At 34.3% G+C, this 27,283-nt stretch overlaps 1 protein-coding gene across 1 annotated transcript in view; it reads right to left on the bottom strand.

Annotated features, from left to right (window-relative positions):
* Positions 1–27,283, bottom strand: part of MALRD1 (MAM and LDL receptor class A domain containing 1) — a 622,346-nt gene that overhangs the window by 331,259 nt on the left and 263,804 nt on the right. The window contains 2 exon segments of the mRNA XM_090268028.1: positions 18,047–18,338; positions 22,143–22,390. Coding sequence (XP_090124154.1) covers positions 18,047–18,338; positions 22,143–22,390 — 540 coding nt within the window.

Genomic DNA, 27,283 nt, shown 5'->3' with positions numbered 1-27,283 from the left:
GTTGAACACTCCCCTCCATATGGCATCAGCCTGGGCAGATGACTAATTCCACCCTCCTAACTCCCTGTGGCTCCACCCCTACCAAGCTTGTGCCCAGCTGAGGCATCAGCAAGCTATGGCCAGCCTGGGCCCACTTCACTGTTGTTTTAGGGACTTTCAAGGACATTTAGGGCATCTCAGGGGGTATCAGACACAGAGGGAGAGACTGAGTCATGAGGTTTTGGGAGGGTGCCATTTTTCCCAGTGCACCCAACCAGTACCAAAGGTCCTGAGCAGAGCCCTCCCTCCACTCAACGAAATATTAATCTGTTTTAGCCTGATGAACTCTACTGGCCTTGACCTAACAACTCCTTGGAGCCCACCAAAAAAGGTCTGCAGGCCAACAATCCCCTAAACTTTTGCTGAGTGACTTCAGACCCAGCACTAGTGCTAAGTTTGAATCTGTACCAACCTGATAAATAGCACTTGCTCTTACCTGATACCTTGCTGAGAACCTGCCTCATGGAACTTATGTTCTGACAGAAGCTCTTCCAGTAGCTGAGACTAACAGGTAGCCAGTAGGTAGAGGCATATGTCAGAGTCCCTTAGGGCTTTTCCTGACATTCCCAAGCCTTGGTAATTGTGGAAACTCACCTTGGTACACAGCTTGAAGCCTCCCATATGCACCCAGGCCCAGCAAAAGTAGCCATGAATCCTGGATCACTTTGTAAGTCCTAACAGGTAGCCCAAAGCCAGTCATAGACAGTGTCTGGCATTGGTCTACACCAGAGTACCATGCAAGAGGCCCCAGAACCAATACATCCAGTAGCTGGATTCAGACCACATCAGAGCATGAATGAATTAGCTCTTTGAGCAGCACTACCAAAGGGCAATCTTGACAGGCATAAGAATCCTGATGGGACTAATTCTGCTTCGTGGGATCAACACATACAGTATGGTCAAGATCAGTCCTCACCATCAGCCAGCCTGAGAGTCAACTCAACCCATGAACAATATAACAGAGATCAAGACTCTACTGCAACAGGAGGGCTCATATTACCTCAGAAGAAGCATTTGGAGCACCTTGCTCAGATGATCAGGGAGACTGAGCAGCTGAGCCTCACAGGACACTGGCTACATAAGCTTATTCTACCAAGACTGGGAGACATAGAAGATCTACATAATAAGCAAAAACAAATACAGAAAAGCAGCCAAAACGGGGAGATAAAGAAACATGCCCCAAATGAAAGAACAGGAGAAATCCTCCGCAAAAATAATTAAATGAAATGAAGGAGAGCAATTTATAAGATACAGAGTTCAAAACAATGCCTATAGAGATGCTCAAAAAACTTAAGAGGAAAAATGGTTGGACACAGCGAGAACTTAAATAAAGAGGTAGTAAGCATTAGCATAATATGGACACAGAAATCATAATATGGACACAGAAATCATAAAGGAGGACTATTCAGAAATAAAAATACAATATCTTAAATGAAGTATACACTAAAAGAATCAACAACAGGATAAGTGATGCAGATGGTTTAATCTATGATTTGGAATACAAGGTGGCAGAAAACACCCAATTAGAGAACAAAAAATTTTTAAATTAAAAAATGATGATAGTTTAAGAGACCTCTGGGACACCATCAAACATAACAAAAGCCACATTATAAAGGTACCAGATAGAGGATAAAAAGACCAAGGGATTGAGAACCTATTTGAAATAATAACAAATGAAAAATCCCCTAATGTGGTGAAGAAAGAAGACACAAAAGTCCAGAAAGCATACAAAATCCAAAACAAGATGAAGCCAAAGGTGCCCACACCAAGACTCATCAATGGCAAAGGTTAAAAACAAAGAGAGAATCTTAAAAGCAGCAAGAGAAAGGAGGTTAGTTACCTACAAAGGAGCTCCCATAAGACTGTCATCTGATTTCTCTACAGAACACTTCCAGCCAGAAGGAATAGGCACAAAATATTCAAAAAGATAAAAAGCAACAACCTACAATCAGGAGTACTCTATCCAACAAGGCTATCATATAAAATTGAAAAAGGAATAAAAAGCTTCCTAGACAAAAAAGACATATAAAGAAGTTTATCACTGAACCAGTATTATAACAAATGTTAAAGGGACTTCTTTAAGAAAATGAACAACAACAAAAAGGCAACATAATTATAAAGAATAAAAAGGCCATAAATATGTACCTATCACTTTATATGTAAATGATTAAATGCACCAATAAAAAGACAGAGAATAGTTGAAAGAAAGAAAAGAAAAAAAAACAGAACCCATCTGTATGCTGTCTACAAGAGACCCATTACAGAACAAAAGACACACACAGACTGAAAGTAAAGGAATGGAAAAAGATAATTCATGCAGATGGAGAAAAGAAAAACAAAAAAGCTGGGGGTAGCAATACTTAGACAAAATAGATTTGAAAATAAAGGCTATAATAAGAGACAAATAATAACATTACATAATAATAAGGGGATCAATTCAACAAAAAGATCTAACTCTTATAAACCTTTATGTACCCAACATAGGAGTACCAAAATATATAAAGTACAAATCGATTAACTTAATGGGAGAGATCAACAGTAATACAAGCATAGTAGGAAATTTTAACACCCTATTGACATTAATGGATAAATTTTACAATCAACAAGGAAACGGTGGCTTTTAATAAGACACTAGATCATACAGTTTGGTTGATATTTTTAGAGCATTTCACCCCAAAGTAGCAAGACATACATTCTTTTCAAGTGCCCATGGGACACCGTCCAGATAGTTTAAGAGCCCTCTGGGACCCCACTATGTTAGGACACAAAACAAGTCTAAATAAATTTAAGAAGATTGAAATAATATGAAGCATCTTATCTACCCAAAATGGTAATAAACTAGAAATTAATCACAAGAAAAAAACTGAAAACACACAAAATAACAGGTTACTATACAATGAATTAGATTAAAAAATGAGATCCAAGAAAATATCAAAAGATACTGTGAAGCAAATGACAACAGAACACACACACACAATGACACCACAGAATCTATGTGACTCAGTAAAAGCAGTCCTAGGAGAGAAAATGATAGCAATACAGCTCTCTCACAAGAAACAAGAAAACTACAAATAAAAAATCCAACCTTACAATTAAGGAAACTGGAAAAAAAAACACAAAGCTTAAAATTAGTAGAATAAAAAAGATACTAAATATCAGAGTGGAAATAAACAAAATAGAATTTAAAATCCAAACAAACAAATAAAAAACAATGAAACCAAGAGTTGTTTTCTTGAAAAGATAAACAAGACTGATAACCTTTAACCAGACTCATCAAGAAAAAGAATGAGAGGACCTAAATAAATAAAATCAGAAATGAAAATGGAGAGGGGACAATTGACACCACAGAAATACAAAGGATTAGAAGAAAATACTACAATTATATGCCACAAATTGGACAACCTGGAAGAAATGAATAAGCTTTTTGAAAAATACAATCTTCTAAGACTGAATGAAGAAGAAACAGAAAATGTGAACAGACTAATTACAGACTACAAAATTAAAACAGTAATAACAAAATCTTCCAACAAACAAAAGTCCTGGCATAGATGACTTCACAGTTGAATTTCGTCAACACTTGAAGAATTAACACCTGTCCTCCTCAACCTATTTTTTAAAAAGTCAAGAGGAGGAAAAGCATCTAAGCTCATTTACGAGGCCAGCATTATCTTGATTCAAAACAAAACAAAAAAAATTACAAAAAATACAATTATAGGCCAGTATTCCTTATGAAATTGATGCAAAAAAAACTCAACAAAATATTAGCACACTGAATTCAGCAATATATTAAAAAGTTTATACACCATGTGCAAGTGGGATTTACTCCTGGAATGCTAGGTTGATTCAATATCCACTAACCAACTACTGTGATACACCACATAAACTAAATAAAGGATAAAAAATTATATAATCATAGCAATAGATGCAGAAAAAGTATGTAATAAAATCCAGCACCCATTTATGATTAACAAAGTAGGAATAGAGAAAGCATACCTCAACATAAAAAGTCATATATGACAAATCCACAGCTAACATCATACTCAAAGGGGAAAAATTAAAAGTGTTTTTCATAATATAAGAAACAATATAGGAATATCTACTTTCACCACTCTTATTTAACATATTTCAGGAAGTTCTATCCACAACAATTAGACAAAAAGAAAAAACAGGTATTCAAATTAGAAAGAAAGAAGTAAAGCTGTCCTTATTTTCTGGTGTCATTATACCATATATAGAAAACCACAAAGATTTCACCAAAAAACTACTAGAAAAGATAAATGAATTCAGTAAAGTAGCAGGATACGAAATAAATATCCAGAAATTGGTTGCAGTTTTATACACCAATAGCAAGCAATCAGAAAGAGAAACTAAAAATACAATCCAATTTACAATCACATCACCCCCCCCAAAAAAATAGGTGTAAAAAAATAAAACTAGACTACCATCTTATACCACACATAGAATAAACTTAAAATGAGTTAGCACCTTAAATATTATACTCAAAACCATAAAAATTCTAGAAGAAAATATAGGAAGTAAAATCTTGAACATTTCTTGTAGCAATATTTTTTTTCTGATTTTTCTCCTGAGCCAAGAGAAACAAACAAAAAATAAAGAAATGGGACTACATCAAAAGAAAATGCTTTTGCATAGCAAAGGAAATCATCAATAAAATGAAAAGACACTAAATGGGAGAATGTATCTGCCAAAAACTCTGATAAGGATTTAATATCCCACACATATAAAGAACTTAAAATACTCAACACAAAAAAATAAACAATCCAACTTTAAAAAATGGGCCAAGGACCTGAATAGATACTTCTCCAAAGAGAACATACAAATGGCCAATAGACATATGAAAAGATGTTCAACCTTGCTGATTGCAGAGAAATGCAAATTAAAACCACAATGAGATATCCCCTCACACCTGCTATAATGGCTATCATCAATAAATCGACAAACAAGTGTTGGCAAGATGTGGCGAAAGGAGACTGTTCATGCACTGTTGGTGAAATGGAGACTGGTGCAGCCAAGGTGGAAAATTATGAGTTACTTCCAAAAGTTAAAAATGGAACTGACTTATATGCAGTGATTTCACTTCTGGTAATTTATCTGAAGAAACCCAAGACCCTAGTTCAAGATAATACACACACCGCTATGTTCACTGATGGATTATTTACAATAGCCAAGATTTAGAAGCAGCCCAAATGTCTATTGGTAGATGAGTAGATAAAAGTGCTATGGTACATTTACACAATCAACTACTACTCAGCCATAAAAAAGGAGAAAATGTAACCTTTTGTACCAGCATGGATGAATCTGGAGAACATTATGCTAAATAAAATAAGTAAGTCAGAAAAAGAGAAATACCATATGATTTTGCTTATATGTGGAATCCAATAAACAAACTGGACTAACAAGAAAATGGAGATAGACTCATAGATAGAAAGCAGGTTGACAGCTCAGGGGTGGGGGAGAGTTACTGAAAGGTGGAGGGATTGAGAAAAAAAGAAAAGAGAAAAAACTCATTCAGCAGGGAATGGGGTAGGTGGATGTGAAAGAGGGTATAGTCAGTATAAATGGTGATGGGAAAAAACGTCCTGTACATGGATAATTATAAGACACTGATGAGAGAAGTTTAGAAAATACAAATAAATGAAAGCATACGAGGCCCATCCAAAAAAGTCAATCCAACCATTTTTAATATAATGAGAATGGTTTGTGTGACATCCATGTAACCAGGCAGCCAAGGAGAGTGGACTGGAATACACATGCATGAGCAATGACAGCTTCACTGTACTAGTCAGTCAGGGCAGTAGACCCCATTGAGTGAACATGTGTACTATGTGGTCATTGCCTTCAAAATGAGTGAGCAGAGCAACAAATCTGCATCGGATTTTGCATTAAGTTTGAACATTCCTCTGTGGAAACTATTCAAATGATTCAGAAGGCCGCAGCTATGGGCAACTGGTGATTGGCAGCTTCATCACAACATGTCCATTCATGTATCACATCTCAGGTGCAGAGTCTTTTGGTGAAACATCAAATCACCCAGCTGACTCAGCATACCCAGAGCACATATTTAGTGCCCTGTGACTTCTGGCTTTTCCCCAAACTAAAATCACCTTTGAAAGGGAAGAGATTTCAAACAATCGATGAGATTCAGGGAAATACAATGGGACAGCTGATGGCGATTCGGAGAACTGTGTGAGGTCCCAAGGTGTCTACTTTTAAGGGGACTAAGGTGTTGTTCTTCTATATATAATGTTTCCTGTATCTTGTATCTTCAATAAATGTTTCTCTTTTTCATATTACATGGATGGATACTTTCTGGGCAAACCTTATACCATGATCATGGATAGGAAGACTTAACATAATTAAAATGTTCATTCTACTGAAAGCAATCTATAGATTCAATGCATTTTTTATAAAAATGTTTTACACAGTTCTAGACAAACTCTCCAAAAATTTATATGGAACCACAAAAGGCCCCAAATAGCCACAGCAATCTTGAGAAAGAAAACAAAGTTGGAGGTATCATGCTGCCTTATATCAAACTATACTACAAGGCTATAGTAGTCAAAGGAACAGAATAGAGAGCCCAGAAATAAACCCACACCTATATGGTCAATTAATATGTGACAAAAGAATTAAGAACATACAACGTGATAAAGACAGCCTATTCAGTAGGTGGTATTGGGAAAACTGGAAAGATACACGCAAAAAATAAAACTAAACCATCTTTTACACCATATACAAGAATAAATTAAAAATAGAGTATAGACTTAAATGTAAGATTCAAAATCATAAAACTCCTAGAAGAAAACATAGGCAGTAAAATCTCTGACATTTTTCTTAGTGATTTTATTTTTCCCTGATATATCACCTTGGGCAAGGAAAACATAATTAAAAATAAACAAATTTATCTATGACAAACTGAAGTGTTTTTGTACAGCAAAGGAAACCACCAAGAAAGTGAAAAGACAACCTAGTGAATGGGAGAACATATCCACCAATAATACATTCAATAAGAGGTTACATATCCAAAATTTATAAAAAAAAAAAAAAACTCATAAAACTCAACATCAAAAATGCACACAGCTATTAAAAAATTGTCCAAGGACCTGATTAGACACTTCCAAAAACAACATACAAATGGCCAATAGACATATGAAATGAGTATCAATGTCACTAATCATCTGAGAAATGCAATTTAAAACCACAATGAGATACCACCTCACATCTATCAGAATAGCTATCATCAATAAATCCACAAACAAGTGTTGCCAAGGATATGGGGTAAAGGGAGCCCTAGTGCCTTGCTGGTGGAAATGCAGATTGGTGCAGCCACTATGGAAAACATTTTGGAAGTTCCTCAAAAAATTAAAAATGGAATTGTCTTATAGCCAGCAATTCTACTTCTGGTTATACAAACTCAAAGGAACCTGAAACACTAATTCAAAAGAATATTTCCATTCTTATTTTCATTGCAGCATTATTTACAATAACCAAGATATGGAAGCAATCCAAGGGCCCATAAATATGTGAGTGGATAAAAAAGTGGTGGTATCTATACAATGAAATATTACTTAGCCATAAAAAATAATAAAATCTTACCATTTTTGACATCATGGATGAACCAAGAGAGTATTATGCTCAATGAAATAAGTCAGGCAGTGAAAAACAAATACCACATGATTTCCCTATATGTGAAATCTAAAGGGCAAAATTAATGAACAAACTAAATAGAAACAGGTTCCTACATACAGAGAACAGACTGATACTTGTCAGAGGAGAAGTGGGTTGGGAGCTGGGTGAAAAAGGTGAAAGGATTAAGTACATATTGTTAGTTACAAAATAGTCATGGGAATATAAAGTACAGCATAGGGAACAGAGTCAATAATACTGCAATAACTGTGTATGGTGCCAGGTGGGTATTTGAAATATCGGGGACCACTTTTTAAAGTATATGATTGCCTAGTCACTATGCTGTATGTATGAAACTAATACAAAATAATACTAGATGTAAACTATAAATGAAAGTAAAATTTAAAATATGGACAAGAACTATACAATTAAACTACAAAGCAGTTCTGAAAGAAATTAAGGAATACTTGAATAATTGTAAAAATCTGCCATGACCATTTATAGAACAACTCAATATTATTGATATATCAATCCTCCCCAAATTGAGAGATATAATGTTATCACTATCAATCTCCCAGTAGACACTAACATTTATATAAAAATGTATATGACATAGATAGGTAGTAAGATTAGGCAAATAGTTTAATGGAAGAGAACAAAGTACCAGTTTTAGATCTATACACTTACATGATTAATTTTTGACAAAAGCATCCAGGCAATCAATAGGTAAACAAAAGTCACTTTAACAAATGATGTTGGAACAACATACATGACATTAACTCGTGATGAATCAGAGACCTAAATGTAAAAGCAGAAGCTCTAAAACTTGTGAGAAAATATACAGTATCTTTGTGACCTTGGCAGGAAAGATTACTTAGGCACAGAAAGCTGTAATCATTATAGAAAAATTTAATATATTTGAATTTCTCATCATTAGATGACACTACTAAGGAAATAGAACATTCATTAAGGGGAAAAATTGCAATACATACATAACTGAAACATGTACCCTGAGTATATAACAAATATCTATAACTCAATATGAAATATACAAGTGGATAAAAAATGAAAAAAATGTTTAAAAATACACTCTATAGAGAAATATATACAGATGACCCATTCAACAAGCACAAGCAAAAATCATCCGAAATGTAAACTGAAGCCACAATGAGATAGCATTTTATACACACTAGAATTGGGAAGATTAAAAAGACAAATAAATTGAATATTGGTGAGAATGAGTAGCAACTGGCAAACTCATACATGGGTGGTGGGATTATAAAATGAGACAATCATTTTTGTTTAAAGGATTTTATTTATTTATTTTAGAGAGGAGGGGAAGGAGGGAGAAAGAGAGAAACACTAATGTGAGAGAGAAACCTCAATTGGATGCCTCTAGCAACTGACCAGGGACTGAACCCATAACCTAGGCATGTGCCCTGACCAGGAATCAAATTCATGACCTTTTGCTTTGTAGAACAACACCCAACCAACTGAGATACACTGGTCAGGGTAAGACAATCATTTTTGTTTTGTTTTTTTAATATTTTATTTATTAATATTTTAGAGGGAGAGGACAGGAGGCAGAGAGAGAGTGAGAGAGAGAGGGCGATATTGATTTATTGTTCCACTTGTTTATGCATGCACTTTTTGATTCTTGTTTGTGCCCTGACCAGAGATTGAATCTGCAACCTTGGCATATCAGGCTGATGCTCTAACCAACTGAGCTACCTGGTCAGCGCTGGGAGACAATCATTTTTTAATATAATACTGTTTTATCTGATAAAATGAAACATACATCTGTCCCATGATCAAGCAATTGTAGTCTCAGGTAGTTACAAAAAAATCATATTTCTATAAAGAGATGTATATACAAATTTTTATAGCAGCCTAAATCACAATGTCCAATAATTTAAAACAACTAATTTGCTCATCAACAGAATAAGTACATCATGATATACTCATAAAATAGAATATTATTCACTAATAAAAATAAACAAAATAGTGATACACTCAACAATATGGATAAATTTCAGAAACCTTATACTCAGCAAAAGGAGCCAGACACACAATTCATGGGAAGCTCATGACAGGCAAATCCAATATATGTTGATAAACATGAGGGCATTGGTTACCTCTGATTGATGGGATGGAGGCAATATTACTGAGAAGGAGAACAAGGGAAGTTTCTGGGGTGATGAAAATGTTCCATACTTTACTGTTTTTTTTATTACACTGGTGTATGTTTTTGTTAAAATTTGTTGTATTTCATACGGAAAATCTGCACATTCTGCTATATCTAAATCACACTACATTTTTAACAAGGAAAAGAAAGGATGAGAAGATCAAACATAAGTCTTTTCAAAGATCAGGAGGAAAGAAAAGATTGAATGCAAGAAAAGCAATGTTCAAAGTCATAATCGCTTAGAATGTTTCAGAATGTGTGAAGCATATCAGTCCCCGGAGTCAGAAAGTTCACTGAATCTCAAGCAAGACAAAAAAGAAAAAAAGATTTCTACCTAATCCACACAATCTAGTAGAATATCAGAGAAAAAGAGCAGAGGGTAAAAGGACATTACTTGAAAAGGAAAGGTAATTAGATTGAGAGTTGATTTCTTAATCATAACAATCATCATAAGCCAAGAGACAGTGTGGAAAATGTCTCTCAAAAATCTCTAACAAAAAATAATTGTCAAGCTAAACCTATAAATCTAGTGCAACTACCTTTCAAACATTACATTGAGATGAAAGCATTGAAGCTAATTAGAAGTTAAAAATCATCATAAAATAACTTCTTATAGATATATTTCAGAAAGCAAGAAAGTAATCTCAGAAAAAGATCACAGATATAAGTAAAAATCAGCAATAAAATTGAATCTGAAAGTATTAAGCCTTTTTTCTTCATTAAAATCTTCTGAAATAAAAATATTTCAAAAAGAGAATGTGTATTTTGTCACAAAATTTTATATCTTCAATTTTGGAAATTTAAGTGATATTCTAATTACATAATTTTATTTTGATTATTCATCCAAATATTTGTTAAAATAGACAACTTGCAGTTTAAAAAATAGCACACAGATATTCTAATTCCCCATATTCTTGCTATAAAAAGAAAGAAATGGCTCATGTGGAAAAAATCCTAAACTGAAGGACATTTTCTTGGAACAATGGTACAGTTAAAAATTAAAGTAGTTTAAGCTGCATATCTCTCTGCTACTATGTAAGCAGGGTACAGCCAATTGGCATTCCCAGTAAAGCTGAAATTTTCTGACATATTAAATTCATTGGGATATGAAATGCATTTGGTTTCACACAATCATATTTTCCTTCCAAGAGAAATGTAATCTGTGTTGTTTCACTAGCACGCGACCATTTGAAATAGCTTATCACATGACCTTTCTTGTTTTTTATTTAATCAGAATGTATTTTGGGGTCTCAAACATTAAAACTAGTTAAATTTTGGCTTGATAACCAAGATAATGCAGTAATGCTGTGATTTCTAACTTTGCTTATAATATAAATATTTCAGTAAAGATCAAATTTATGAAAAACACACATACATTATTTAAGAGATTAAAAATATCATGCTTTGCTTTTTAGCGTTCCTAATAGAGGTAACCACAGATGATGACAATTTAACATAATACGGTTTATTGAGAAAAGGCTTGAGGGAGGCTTAGGGATACATCCACCTTTGTGTGCTTTCATGCTTTTTGATATTTCATTGGCTCATTTCCAAGCTTTCTTCAAGCCTTTGCCCAATAAACCTTCTCATGTTAATTTTTCATTGTCTGAGTTCATTTGTATTATTTATGTGATCTGATTAGAGTTGAAAGAACTGAAGATCTGTTAGCATTAGAAGTTGTTTGCAGTCCACAGCACTCAGTAATAATTTAAATATTACCTGCAGTTACCTAGAAAGAAGTAAAAGCCTTAGAAGTCAGTGATTATAAGTTTGATTCACTGGTTGTCTTCCTTGGACTACCATTACATGTTTACATAAACAAACCCAGTAGAGAATCCCTCAGCATATTCTAAGGGCTCTTCCACTATTTTTAAAAAAATCTGCCTCTTCTTCAAAGCCAGATGTCCTTGATCAAAATGTTGTATCTTTTTATATTTTCTTACATTCTAATCTCTTTTTCATTTCCCTTGCTTTCCTCTTCACAATTTTCCCTGACACTTTCTCATTTTCTAGGGGCATTCATTGTTTACATTAAACAAAATCATGACTTCATATGGAAGACTCAGGAGAAACATACTCAGGACAAATGCACAGTGAAATAATGGTTCATGGTGCATTGGCTGCTGCGATGCTTCTCCTATGCATAGCAATGTCCATGATTAACAATTTCTGTATCACCACTGCAATGAAGTTTCAAAACCTTTTTTGCTTACCAGTTGTATTGGCAATAAACTTGAGATTTTTTCCCCTGTACAATATATTGTTTAAACAGTATTCTAGTGATTTGGGGGTGATATATGTGCATTTTCCAATGTAATTACTAGCTCTTTCCCTGACCCGTCCCCCCCAAAAAACAGAGTAAGAAGAGATGCATGCATTCTATGAATGTGAATATTAAAACCAAAAGGTGTTTTACTTGGAAAACATTTTGAGAAGTATGCTTCTATTATCAAAAATAAACTTTTTTCCTCTTCCCACCTATACCATATCCAATCAAGACATCAACTTCTGTGAATTTTAGTTCTATTATTTTTCATTGCTTATTATAAGTAAAATCAGCGCATTTAGCAATTAGATATGTGGGGTCATTTGTGCGAGTAATTTCTTTAAAGGGAAAATGGGCAGAAAGGTTCTAAATCATTGCTTTGAGCAATGAATGAAATGTGACAAAGAAATCCAACAAATAGACAATATGCTTTTAATAAATTTAAACTTGTAGTTTAAATTTTATAATCTCCTCCAGCAGGAGTGGCAGAAAAAAGGGAAACAACTGAAAACCAACTACATGTCAAGTATTTTTTTAATATGTTATTTCTATTATTTTTTCAAATCACTTAGAAGTTACAATAACCCCATTTTTACAGATAAGGAACATAAGAATTAGGGAGGTTAAGTAGATCAGGTGACTGATTACATAGGTAGTAAGCAGTGCAGAAATCCAAGTTCATGTCTTTAAACCTCAAACACACGCACTTGGCACCAAACTGTGTACAGAATTCACTAAATCATAGAGCCAAGTACAATCAGCCAGATTTCCCTAACTCAGAACTCTGATTTGCTATGACAGCATTCTCATCAGTAGGTAGCAGCCTTTTAAACTACTGCCAACGATTTCAGTGAAATGAGTGATCTCATTGCCTCACAAACATTTTTAAAGCAAAAGTTGATTCCCATGTTATATTTCCAGATATACTTGTTATATAACCCATATTTGTGCTTGGGCTGGTTTGGCTCAGTGGATTGAGCGTCGGCCTGCGAGCTAAGTGTCGCTGGTTCGATCTTCCAGTCAGGGCACATCAGAGAAGGAAAACTCTGACTCCAAAAAACCTCCGCTGCCTTGCGGCATACCTCTTCAGGAGAAAGGCTAAGGGAGTAAACCCCGACAGAAAATCCGGAGCCGGAGTCCCTAAGGCGGTTCGATGTTGTAGTCAACACCGGCAACTCCTGCGGCGCACCTGAAGCCAAGCTGTATTGACTCCGTCTTTCCCTTGGACCCTTCAGCTGCGAAGAGAGGGGGGGTCTGCTGCATGGGCAACAGCAGACCCTCCATATCACCCTGCCCAGGCTCTGTAGCTTCAGCTTCACTGGAGAGGACACTCCAGCGTCATCACAAGATGTCGATTCAACACGGGAGGAGACAGATACCGTGTGACTCCCGAGTCGGACTGCACTACCATTCTCGGCGGTGCAGATAGACTCTTAAGAAGCTACACCATTGTCTCTCGAGACGGATGGCCGCCGACGGAACCCATATTTGGAAATAACTGTGGAGATGTAAATGACACACACACACACAACTGACCACTTACCTCATTATACTTAGAAGTTTTATTAAATAGCTTCCAATAATAAAGAGAATATGATAGTGGCTGGATTTGCACGGACATTTAGAAGAGGACTCTTGGTTGTTTTTTTTCATATTAAAATTCACTAAACAATAATTTTTATCCATCATCACTTAGCAATTAACAAAATTGCCACCAAATAAGCTTTTAGAGTGAGGGAGTTTGGGAGCTGGATGAAAAAGGTGAAGGGATTAAGCAAAAGAAAAAGAAGACCTCATAGACACAGCAAAAGTATGATGATTCCCAGAGGGGAAAGGGGGGATAAATGGTGATGGAAGGAGAATTGACTTTGGGTGGTGAACACACAATACAATATGCAGATGATGCATTGTCACCTTGTACACCTGAATCCTATATCATTTTTTTAACTAATGTCACTCCAATAAATGCAATAAAAATTTAAAAAGAGACATTTTTGTGAATGCATTTTTTCACTCTTATGCTCTCATCACCTAATCTACTTAATAGTAAAAAAGAACAATGAGGTTTCCTTTCCAAAAAAAGCAAAAAATAAAAATAAATAAGCTCTTAAATATAACTTCTGGAAACAATAATAATTTAATACTAATTTTGCTAATAAAGCCCTGAGTCTCATTTGACTAATTAGAATCACTAATTCCAGATTCAGTTCAATTGCCTCATTCTAAATATATATGTTGTGTCTCCTCTTGTCCTTTCTATTTTAAGCTATCATGATGGCGTTGTTAGCCTACATGCATGAATATAAATGAAAAGTCTACATGAACTGGAGTCACTTTCAAAACTTTAATAAATGTAGCCACTGCTTGTGGAACATAATGTCATTTACCCTTCTTAAATCTGAGAAAGTTCCAAGTTAAGTTTTTTGCAGTAATGATAAATTAAGACTTATTAAACATTTCAAAGACAGACACACACATTATTTATGATTTATCAAAAATAATTAGAAAGCCCCAGCCAGTGTAGCTCAGTTGGTTGGAGCAACGTCATATAAACCAAAAGGTCATGGGTTTGATTCCTGGTCAGGGTACATGTCTGGGTTGTAGGTTCAATCCCCATTTGGGGCATGAATGAGAGGCAAATGATTGATGTTTCTCTCTCACATCAATGTTTCTTGCCCACTCTCTCCCTCCCTTCCCTTCTCTCTAAAATCAATAAGCATGTCCTCTGGTGAGGATAGAAAAATAATTAGAGAGGTTATCAATAAATGGTAAGATTTAATTATTATAATGTAATATAAAACATATATGCTCAGACCTCTGCAGAAAAAAAAATTGTCAAAACAAATGTTAAAAACATGTTTCAATAAAAATGCAAACAATGGAAGCTTCTTCTCAAATAGCTACGCTGCCTAAGGAATACTGATAAAGGTACCCCAAAGTATAGGATGATACAGAGTGAGATGATTTTATCGAATAAATTCCTATCATATACTAGACATGACACTAGACTAACTACATAGGCACTTACATCTTTTTATTCTTAAGAGCCCCCAAACCTAAGAAATAGGTGATAATCTCTTTGCTTTATGGATGAGGAAACTGAGTCTCAGAAAAGTTGCGTGACACACAGCTAGTAAGAACGGCGTCTGAGACTAGTATCTAGTCAACTACACATTTAGCTTTGGGGTACATTTCTCTGCTTCTGTTTAATAAGAATACAACTGCAACTCTTAGGAATTCACAAATTTTACTCTAACCAATGGAACCCATTGTCAAGGACAGACCTGAAAGTGCCCTAAAGTGTTCGCTTCATCTCCTGTGCTACCTAATAGTGTGGTCATTAGCTGTGAATGACTAGAGCAATTGAAATATGGCTATTCCAACTTGAAGGTGCTTTCAAGTAAAATACACACTGAATTTAAAGACTTAATATGAAAATGAGAATGGGAAATATCTTAACAATGTCTTAAATTACTTTTGTGTTGAATGAACAAATAAACAAACAAACAAACATTTGGTTTCCAGAAGCAAGTTAAAGGTATCTCAAATAGCTTATAGGAATATTAGTTCCATACATGTTTATTTTTCATCTGCTGCAATTGAATGTAGGCATTACAGCTGAGACTGTTATAAAAACAATAAACTACTCTACTTCAATTTTCAGAATGCTCTAAATAACAAAGACGTTTGGTGATTTTTTTGTGTGTGGAGGGGGCTCTATCTACTGCAGCCATTCCTACTAATTACCATACTTTAAATTAATAAGTACGTAATTATCTTTTTAGCTCTTTATGTTTTCTTTTTTTCTGCCCTCCCTCTCTCCCTCCCTCCCTCCCTTCCTTCCTTTCCTCCTTCCTTCTTCCTTCCTTTTTTGTTTTATAAGACCTTTCAATATATGTCTATTTTGGGAAGAAATTAAAACAAATTAATATTCAGCTTAGCTCCTTGTTTTCTTGGTAATATTTTATCTCAGATACTCAACTACATGAGTCGCCAGCTTCAGCCAAATCACCCCCACACAGTCCACCTCCATGGTCTGCATGGCACCATCGCTGTTTGACCTTACACCCTTCGACCTGCCCACAGTGCTCTTCCCACCACATTCATTATCTGGTCCATAGTGCCCATACTTGGTCTCCCTGTTTTACAAACTAAAAGAATATTTTCTTCCTACAAGCTCCAAGTGTAGTTGGTTCCAAACTTCTGGGCATCCTCTAAAGAAGTCTCAAATTAGATGTCCTCAATTGGATGTTTTCTTTATCTTCTCTGCATACTTATAATGTTTTGCATGTTTCTCCTGGCACTTACGATAGTATACCTAATATTAAAATTATTTGAGGTATTTTTCTTGTTCCCTCAAACCATACTGAATTATTCTTAAAAAGAGACAACCTTTTATTTCTATTCATCAAAAATTTTAATATCTCAAATATCATAAGAATATACAAAGAACTCTAGCATTATATGTGCATTTAATTTGATAATTAACATATATTTTGTACCACTTTGTAGATACTTTTAAACTTTCTTTCTGTTTTTTAGTTTTTATAAAATAACTTTAAGATTTCACAGATTTATGAATTTAATATTCCCAGTAAGATTGGCTCATTTCTCTTGCATCCCACTTAGTAGTTAGTTGCTCATTAACGTTTGAAGTGACTCAACATAAAACTTTACTTTCTCTCTACTTAGATGCTAGGAGGTTATTTTTATTATGATAAAAATTACTGTTAAAAACACCAAACCTATACAAGAGCTAGTATACCCACCATACAAACAGCCACACAGAATGGAATAGAAAGCAAAGTTTTCCTCATGAAAGTAGATTAGTCTGAGATTTCTGAAATGCTTTTGCATTACATTCTCATACATACTCTTATTCTTCAACATAGTCTTGAAATGGTCTTTTGTTCTCCTCTATGCTAATCCATAAAGTGCTAGAAACACAGTATGCAAAACAGCCTGCTTAACTAGATGTCAACTGCAAAACATTTATATAGAAACTTTCTCTTAACCAATTTAAAATACTCCCTTTGAAATGAATGGGTAAGTAAGAATAGAAATGAAAGTCATTCTCATTCCATCCACTATCTCAAAAGCCCAAACAAATTCATTCTTTTTAAAACTTTTGTTTTCATTAAGTATAAGAGAAATAATTTAGCTACCATAAAAATAGCACTTTTGTTTTGGATGATAAACTCATAATTTAAATATTAATATATGTCATATTATCAACTAATGAAAATTTGCTCTTTTGTCCTTTTAATAATACATATTGCATTTATTTTCATCTCATACCTCTCGTATATTATATGCATTCATGGTGCTTCCTATTTTCACTTCTTACTACATTGTCACTGTTTTTTTTAATATTGAACATCTATCAACTCAAACTTTTAATATAATTCTTTAAACAAATTCTTAAAAGACTTTTCTGTTAAAAGAATATATGGATATATTCAATCATCTAAACTATTTAAATATATAAACTCAGCCACTCAAATTACAATGTTCGTTGGTCTAAAAAGAATAAAAAACATAACCACAGTAATGTCTAATTAAAATTGAGTAATTTTGCCCTTGACATTCTTTTATTTTATTGAGTAGACTGATATTTGTTAAACATTAAATTCTGCACCAAATACAAACAAAAGGGTCTTCTCTTATTTTATTGTTATAAGAAGATGACTAAACAGAAATCTTAGGCACTGCTAAATATACTGAAGCTAGGAGAAAATTTGGAACAAAATTTTATAAGACTGGAAAGGTAACTTTTTAGAATGCAAAGATTTTTTTTTCATTATGAATGAAGTAAATTACTAGTTATTTATTCATTCCTTTTCATTTCCTTTTTCCCTTACCACTTTCTACCCTGTAAAAACACCAAACACACACAAATTAAAATGTACCTGTTGGAAGAGGTACTGCTGGTTGTTCTTTCATGGATCAATGGGACAGTATACAACTCTTTGTGAGCACAATGTCATCCAGGGCAATAACACCACGATGTCCTTTGCCAACTCTACCTTCAAATTGGAGCCGGAAGTCCTCATCACCAGACAGCACTAGTTCTTTCTGCTGCCAGAAGTTGTTTTGTTGTCCAGTAAGATTAACTAGGGGCTTTGTTTGGTTTGAGACTGATACCTGGATCAAGGTGAGTGCCTCAATACCATTTCCATAGATGTGATAATGAAAAATTATCTGTGGCCAAAAAATAAGAATATTATATATAATTAGTAAAATTAATAGCATTTTATTTTTAATTATATCATATTGTCCTCTTCTTTATTAACAGAGTCCAGAAAGAAGACTAAGTCTGTATATCCTATTGCTCTGTAAGTATCTAACACTCAGTGAAGTTATGCCAGACTTAATATTTCTGTTGCACTATCTAGAAGACAGTACAATAAGAATTAAATAGAAATTTAGTTGAAAAACGAGAAGAGTTTACTCATTTTGGTTTTTTCTAAAAGCAGGATTCCTTGATAAACTCTTAACATCCACTATCAAAGGGATAAAATATTTAAAAAGTTATGCGTTATATAAAAAGATTTTTCATGATTAAGAAATATCAGGAACTAAAGATAATCATTTTCAATCTGATGGGACTTAAATCATTTTCTCCAAAATAGCAAAGTACTCTACTGCTCCCTGGAAACACATCTTTAGTTCTACAAGATCCTCCAAGCTCCACTATTTATAGCAAAACCACCAGAAGGGTAATTACCCAAATTTTACTCAAAATGCTAGAAGCATGCTTTAGAATAGCAGCTTTGGGAGTTTTTTCCTAGGTTAAAATTAATAAATATCTCAACATTTCAAAGATGAATTTGACAATATTTTTAGTGACTGTTACATAGAAGGGGAGAGTTAAAAATTTTTGACAGAAAGAATAGTACAGGTTAGGAACATTAGGAACTCAGAGTATTTTTAAGCTTTTTCTTGTCATTTGTATGAATGATGGGCAGCTGTGATGGGGGTTTTCTTCACACAGGCACATATATCTTTGAAACACTAGCAGTAATGGATATCATACTCTAAAGAAAGAAAAATGGATGTGTTTAAAGGGTAAAGAATGTGATTAAACAATATATGCAATACATACTTCAAAGAACATCAAGAACAGGTATGCCTTGTAAATTACTCCATTCAAATTTCCCAGCTGATGATACTTTCAAGTGTTATGCTATAATCAAAACAAATTTTTTTCTATTTATTAACAAATTATTGTTGGGAAAAGTATGCTTAATGACCACTATGCCTTGTCCAGAGAAGACTGGTGAATCCAGGGTGCTGTAACTCATTAGACTGAGAAACAAAAGGGGTTGAGAGCCAGACTCTTGGGTAGCATCAACAGACGTGAGAGAACACAATCTGATGGGCTCATGTCTATCTGGATTCTGTCTAGTCACAGATATGGTCTGTTTCATCATCTCATTTGTACAGGAAACATGAGATATATGTTTTACATCACAGTAAATACCTCCCTATCTTCTTGAGACCATTTTCTGAATGATGCCATTAGGTTGTCATGGAAACAAACACCTAAACACCACCATTTCTGCACAGAACCCCTGATGACAGCATAACCTTAACACAGGGCAACCTGAGTGAATAAAAGCCCGATAAGTATTGAATTCTAAAGAGGCATTTTCACTGGAAATTTTAGTTACTCAGAGGTTTGATCTCTTTCCTCATCAGTCTCTGTCTGAATCCCTCCAATCACCCATTTCTCAAAAGGAAGAAAACCTCCAATTTGATTTTTTCTGCTTGAAGGTGTTCTACAAGGTTAAGTGACAGAGAGACCTTTCATGAAAATTTGGGAGGCCACTCTGCTTTTCTAACAAACATATTTCATATGTGAGACCTGATCATTCACAGCATGACCTTTCCTTACTCCTTTGTATTCAATCTATATCATAAATATTTATAAAATAAACCATTCATCATTAATTTTTGACATTTCTTGTAGGCATACTTCATTATTCTCATGCAGATGTTTAAAACAGTAGGAACTACAGTTCTGGGACCAGGGAAACATAGAGGTGAATGAAAACCTTAGTTATTGCAGTATGAAAAGAAAAAAAATCTTTTGAACATTTTCAGAGGAAGTGTCTAAATAGAAAAGTCCAGAAGTCAAAGTGGAATTTTATATATTTCATGTTTAATTTTTAATTTGGTCTCTAAGATTAGAACTTATTTGCAATTTTCACATATATAGATAGATTTAAAGATACTCAACAAAACAAGCCAGTCAGGGAAAGACAAATACCATGAGATTTCACTCATATGTGGAGTATAATGAGCAAACTGAACTAACAAGCAAAACAGGACAGACTCATTAATAGAGAGCAGGATGACAGCTCTGGAGAAGGGGGTGATTCAGAGGGGTGGAGGGATGGAGCAAAAAGGAAAAGGGACTCATGGACATGGAAAATAGTGTGGTGATTTCGGGGGAAAGAGGGGTGTAAGGGGGAAAAGGGTAATGGAAAAAAAATACAATAAAAAAGATACTCAGCATATATAAAATCTGGTGTGTTTGAACTTTATTTCTGAGAAATGTATCAAATAATTTGGAAGAGAGCAAAAACAAACAAAATATATTTGAGTAAACTTTTTTTGTGTGCCAGACTAAATAAAGTGTAATATAATTCTGTATGATTTGTTACATTCATTCTGAACTGCTGAGTTATCTCTCTAAAACTCTGATCTGAACTTGTCACATTTTTGAAGAAAACTCTGTGAAACTGGGGTAGCATAACTCCTGTCTGTCAAATGTGCCTGAAGGGATGGAAGAGATGAGATTACTATCTGAGAGTTGACTTATGAAAGCAATTTAAGCTCACCAAGAAAAACTTCTAAGACAAACTAAAGGTTTGACATGTATTAAGACTGTGACAGTGGCAGGATGTGAAGGTTAGTCATTATGAAACAGAAGGACAAACACCTGTAATAGGCACAGGTACAATCGGGGAGCCTTTGAGCAACGATTTAATGTCTCCTTTCCAGGGTTAGGGCTCTCTCTATTGTGGATAAAGGTATGGAGAATATTAGAATTTGAAGACAAACAAAGAATTACATTATGCTATTGTTTTCCAGCCTGATTCTCTCTGATCAGCTAGCAACTTTCTAAATATGATTTGTGATTGGCTTTTCTTTCAGTACTCAAACTTTGGAAACACACCAGTCAGAATACATATGCACAGATCTTATGAAGACTGCATTTTTCATTGTAAATATAAATTAATGGCTAATTATTTACCTATCAGTTTCTCAAAAGTAAGATTCTTGTGAGGTGAACTCTGAGGGCTTAATTTATGTTATATATAAAGCTAAGTTTTGTTCTTAACATGGCGGACTCAAATTTTTGGGGACTAAAAACCATCAAGCAATCAATAAATAAAGAAAAGTGGAGGATCCTGCAAGTACATAGTCATTATGTGGGGCTGTATGATGCTAAAAGCCATACAACCTTATTTATAACTTTAACACTCCGTAAACTTTTTCTTCACATTGCCACAGGATAATAACCAAACAATTTTTTTCTTCCTGCCTATAGAAAGCATTCTACTTCTTTTTAGGGCCAAGTTTTCCACAAAGTCCTCTTCAAATATTTTATTGTGCTCCAACTAACTCTTATATTAATTCTTGGACATATTTAAACATATATTTCTTATTTATTTTTTTCTGATGGTGAAATTCCCATAATTCCAATATGTACTAAGCTTCCTAAGTAAAACAACTGGCATTTCACTCCTCTTGTATTATCCCTGGATAATAACAATGAAATTTCCCAATGGTTTCCAAAATTCCAATATATATGGAATATATCCACAGAATAAATTTTTCGGCAGTTCCAACAATCCTTCCCTCTCATCCTTCTCTCTCCTTCACATATTCCAGGTTGAATAAATTAAAACACACTTTTGGTCTTGTCCTGACCTTTTCATTTTCTGTATCTGACTCTATCAGGACTTGACCATAATATTTCTGTTTTTCCCATACCTTGCAGTTTTTGCTCCTTCTGCTTATGACTGGGCTTGAAACTCTGGCTGTTCTCATGGGCTGCTGAGGAAATAAGCTCTTTATAAAGATGTAATGGCCAGATGAATTTCGCAAGGTGTGGTTGGCCGCTGGCTCTGTGCCCAGGGCTGGCATGCCACTAGATCTGAGATTCCAGTCGAAGTCATCGTCCTGCTCCTGCTCCCAGGAACAAAGATCAAATTCAAAATCACAGGACCCACTGGAGGTACCTGGTAGAAAGAAAGAGGAAATTAGCTGACTTGAAGGAAGGCACCCCAAAATTACAGTACTTTTGCCACATCATGTGATATTCAGAACTTTACAATATTACCCTGGCAGCAACATTTAAATAGGATATTTTAGTTCGCTACACACAACTATTTCTGTGGCTTGCGTAAGCTTATTTCTCCACAAATCTGGTCCCCAGTGCCCAAATCTGTGAGAAAATATTTTAGTATTACACACATTTTCTCCTCCAAACACCTATTTGGTCAATGCAATTTATTTCTTTTTTTATTTTTATTTTCTTCCTTTTTATTGAATTTATTGGGGTGATACTGGTTAACAAAATTCTACTGTTTTCAGGGGCACAATTCTACAACACATCATCTACACTATATTGTGTGTTCACCACCCCAAGTCACGTGCCCATCCATCACCATTTATTCCACCTATATCCTCCTCTACTTCCCCCACCTTTGCCCCTCCCCCCAGCAATCACCACACTGTTGTCTGTGTCCATGAGTTTTTTGTTTTTTGCTCAATCCCTCTACCCTCCATCCAGTCCTCCCCTCCACTGACAGCCATCAGCTTGTCCTCCATCTATGAGTCTGTCTCTGTTTTGCTTGTTGGTTCATTTTGTTCTTTAGATTTCATATATAAGTGAAATCATATGGTACTTGTCTTTCTCTGACTGGCTTATTTCACTTAGCATAATGCTCTCCAGGGCCATCCATGCTGTGGCAAAGGGTAAGATTTCCATGTTTTTTATGGTAATTGTTTCTCTCCTTTATCTTTGCTTATCAGGCCTTGGCAGGCAATTTAGGAAGTTTATTGTACTAGAAACAGTCTGGCTTGGAAAATGCTGCCTAAAGCAAAAGTTATTAATCATTGTAATTATTTTGTAAATATATCCTCATCTTAGAAATGAGAAAATTATGAAACAGAAAAGGCAAAAAGTGTAATAATTTGAATTAATTTATTATAAGATTTAGAAATTAAGTGCTAAGTTGCACCAAATACCAACTATCTCTCTAGTATTTTAAAAATACTTTATTATTAGCATTGCTTAACTTTTTTCTTTCATTTCCAGGATACTAAGAATTATTGAATTTAATCTGTATTGAATTTCTACCTGAGGGATTTATTTACTTCTGATAGAGGAGTATGAAAATCCCAGCTATAATAGTGAGTTCATCAATTCTCTTTACAAATCTATCAGTTTTTGTTTCACATAGATTGACATTCTGTTGTTACACACTTACACGGTATAGACTGTCCTGTCTTTTTGGAGAATTGACCCTTCTATTGTTAGATAATGTCCTTATTTATCTTTGATAACTTTCCTTCTTTGATGTTGGCTCTGTATGAAATTAATATAGCTACTCCTGCTTTCTTTTGTTTAGTGTAAGCATGGTATACATTCCTCCATATATTTACTTTTAATTTATATATTTTTATATTTAAAGTGGGTTTCTCATAGACAATATATAGTTGGGTCTTGTTTTTTGATCCAATCTGAAATTTGTTTTTTAATTGGTGCATTTAGGTCACTGACAATCAAAGAGATTATTGAGAGAGCTGGATTAAGCTCTACCATATTTGTTAATATTTTCTATTTGTTACCCTTATACTTTATACCTATTTTTGTCTTCTGTAGTTTTTCTGCCTTTTGTAGTTTTAATTGCATATTTTATGAGATTCCATTTCCTCTCCTTTCTTAGCATATTGGTCATACTTTTTAAAACTTTTATACTGACTGCCCTAGAGCTTTACATTATACCTTTACAAATAATACAAATTCACATGCAAAGAACATTATATATCTTCATTGGTAGTGTGAATACCTTATAATAACAATGTAATCTTAATTCCTCCCTACCATCACTGTAACATTGCTATCATTTTTCACTTATATAAAAGCATACACGAACATAAGCGTAATGATTGAATACATTATTTTATTTTGAACAGTGTTACCTGGTATATCAATTAGGAATAAGAAAAATCAAAGTTTTTATTTTATCTTAACTTATTCTTTCTTCATTCCTGACCTTCCTTATGTAAATCTGATATATATAATTTTTCAATCTATTATCATTTTCCTTCTCTCTAAAAAGTTCTTTTAACATTTCTTGCAAGGTAGAACCAGTGGCAAAATATTCTCTCTTTTGTTGTTTGAAAAGTCTTTATTTCTTCTTCACTTTATAAGAAAAAATTTTCAGGGTCTGGATTCTAGGCTGGTAGGTTTTTTGCTATCTTCTGCTCTTTAAATACTTCATTTTAAACTCTCTCCTTGCTTGCATGATATCTGAGGAGAAGTCAGATGTTAATTCTTACCTTTGTTTCTCTACCGGTGTTTTTTTCCAATGACTGTTTTCATGATTTTACTTTATCTTTGATTTTTCTTTAGTTTGAAAGTGATGTCCCTAGGTGTAGTTATTGTGCGTGTGTGTGTGCGCGCGCGCGGGTGGGGGTGGTGGGATGGGGCTTTGTCCTGCTTCATGTTCTCTGAGCTTTCTGAATCTGTGGTATAGTGCCTGACATTAATTTGGGAAAATTCTCAGCCATTATTTTTTTTAATAGTTCTGTTCTTCTCTTTCTTCTTTTGATATTTCCATTACCTCTATGTTACACTGTTTGTTTGTCCTAAAGTCTTTGAATATTGTGCTTTTCTCAGTCTTCTTGCTTTTCAATTTTGGAGATTTCTATTGTTAGATCCTCTAGCTCAGATATCTTTCCTAACTGTGTCAGGCTATAAATAAGGCCATCAAAGGCATTATGCATTTTTGTTACAGTGTTTTTGATCACTAACATTTCTATGGCCATCTGTCTACTTACATTACCCACCTGTTCCTGTATGCTGTCTATTCTATCCATTAGAGGTCTTAGCAGATTAATCAGTTATTTTCAATTCCACATCTGATAATAACAGCATCCCTGCCATGTCTGATTCTGATGTTTGCTCTATCTCTTCAATTTTTTTTTCTTTCTTTTTTTTCTTCATTTTAGTATGTCCTGTAATCTCTTTCTGGATAGCTAGACATGATATTCTCGGTAAAAGAAACCACTGTAACAGTCCCCTGTAATGTTGTGAGAGGGGAAATATTCTACATTTTATGATTAGGTCCCAGTCTTTAATGGGCCTCTGCCCCTGGACTGTGAACATCACAAGTGTTTTTCAGTTTTCTCTCCCCCCTTGGGAGGAACAGGATGGCTACCAGAGGCTAGCATTGGGTATTTCCCTTCCACCAGCTAGGCTCTGATAACACCCATCAATTTAGACATTTGTTACTACTTTCTCTTGATGACAGGCCTGGTTAGGGAAAATAGAATGCTCTGTTGGAAATATGAGGGGTTTGTTCTCCAATATTTACTATAAAGCCTGGTCGAACTCATGGAAGTAAATTTCACAATATTGTGGAGTTGTCCCTATAAGTGAAGCCCCTGAAGTTTTTAACTCTTGAACTTGTCCACAATGAGCCTCGAGCAATTCATCAATGACAGTTGAGGTTTTCTTCCCCTGGTGATAGTTCCTATAGTGGTTTCTGCTCTTGAATCTCTGCTCTGATAAGGTGTTACTCCCTTTGTTTACCTGTCTGTCTCTCCAGTCTTGGAGGCAGCAGTTTGCCCTGTGTCTGTGCCTCTCTTATGGACCCCAAGAGTTATTTTTCAGTCTTTTCAACCTTTTACTTGTTAGCACAGAGTTGCAACTTCCAAGCTTCCTGTATACAGAATTGGATAATTGGGATTATACAAACATCTTTTCATAATTCTGCTCAGTAAATTATAAAGCTAATGATGTAAGTTATTATAAAATAAAGCATAGTGTAATTGAGGGAACATATCTTATAAAATTGTGTATTTAGGCTACTTTTTTATAGTCTTTAAGTAAATATGCATGATACAGCATAAAACCAATGTATGATTAATTTGACCATAAGTGATAAAACGTACTGTTTAGAATTCTTTGGTAACAGTACTTCTGTATTAAGTTTTGTTTTAATATTATAACTGAAAATGGAAATGTGCAAAAACATAATTATATATGAGATGGTGCGCAAAAACGAAAAATACTTGAGAAGAACCCAAGTTGCAACATATTGATATGTGTTTAGATAAAGATTCCTCTCTTAAAGAAAGCTCATTTGAACAGTTGCTGAAATATTTTTAGGCAATTTTATCTAAATGAGAATAGGAATTATTTTGTCACCAATATTCTCAGGGACATGCTTTCAAATGCACAGGCCTAAGGAAGGCAGAAATATGTCCTGGCTGAAGCCACAGCAGTTCCTGGATGAAGAATCAACTGTATCATATTACAAAGGACTCTTTAAGAATTTCTTTATGGATGCATTTTTAGTTAGCACCAATCAGACAAATATGTTTAAATACACAAAATAATCTCCATTCCCTTTGTAGTTAATAAGATGGAGAATATGAAAATACACATTTCCCTATTGTTTCTATACCATTTTAAAGCATATAAGATTACTGAGTTGAAAATTAACTCAATCATAATTCCCACAATAAAGAAAGGTTTTAAATTATCATCTTTAGCTTTTGAAAGAACTAAACATTAAGTTTAAGAGAGCATCAGGACTAATATGCTTTTAAAATGGTTTTATTTAACAGTCAGGCTAACACTGACTTACAATTTTTGCAAGGACAGAGAAAATTTTTGTCACAATTTCTGTCACCAAATGAATGGGCTGACATTTTCTATCCAATTGTTAATTTGGTTTTAAAATTACATTTGAAATTTATTTTGGTAACTTACTCTTTCCTACAATAGACTGTAATTCTTATAGGTTTTTTTTGTTTTGTTGTTTTTTTTTAGTTCAGAGTACTAAAGTTCTCCTTGGTATTCTTTCAGAGGACTAGGAAGTAAATTTCATTAAAAT

This window comes from Furipterus horrens, unplaced genomic scaffold (assembly GCF_987537825.1).
Source record: "Furipterus horrens unplaced genomic scaffold, mFurHor1.1.pri manual_scaffold_2, whole genome shotgun sequence".
NCBI lineage: Eukaryota > Metazoa > Chordata > Mammalia > Chiroptera > Furipteridae > Furipterus > Furipterus horrens.
This window is presented reverse-complemented; position numbering and strand designations above follow the sequence as displayed.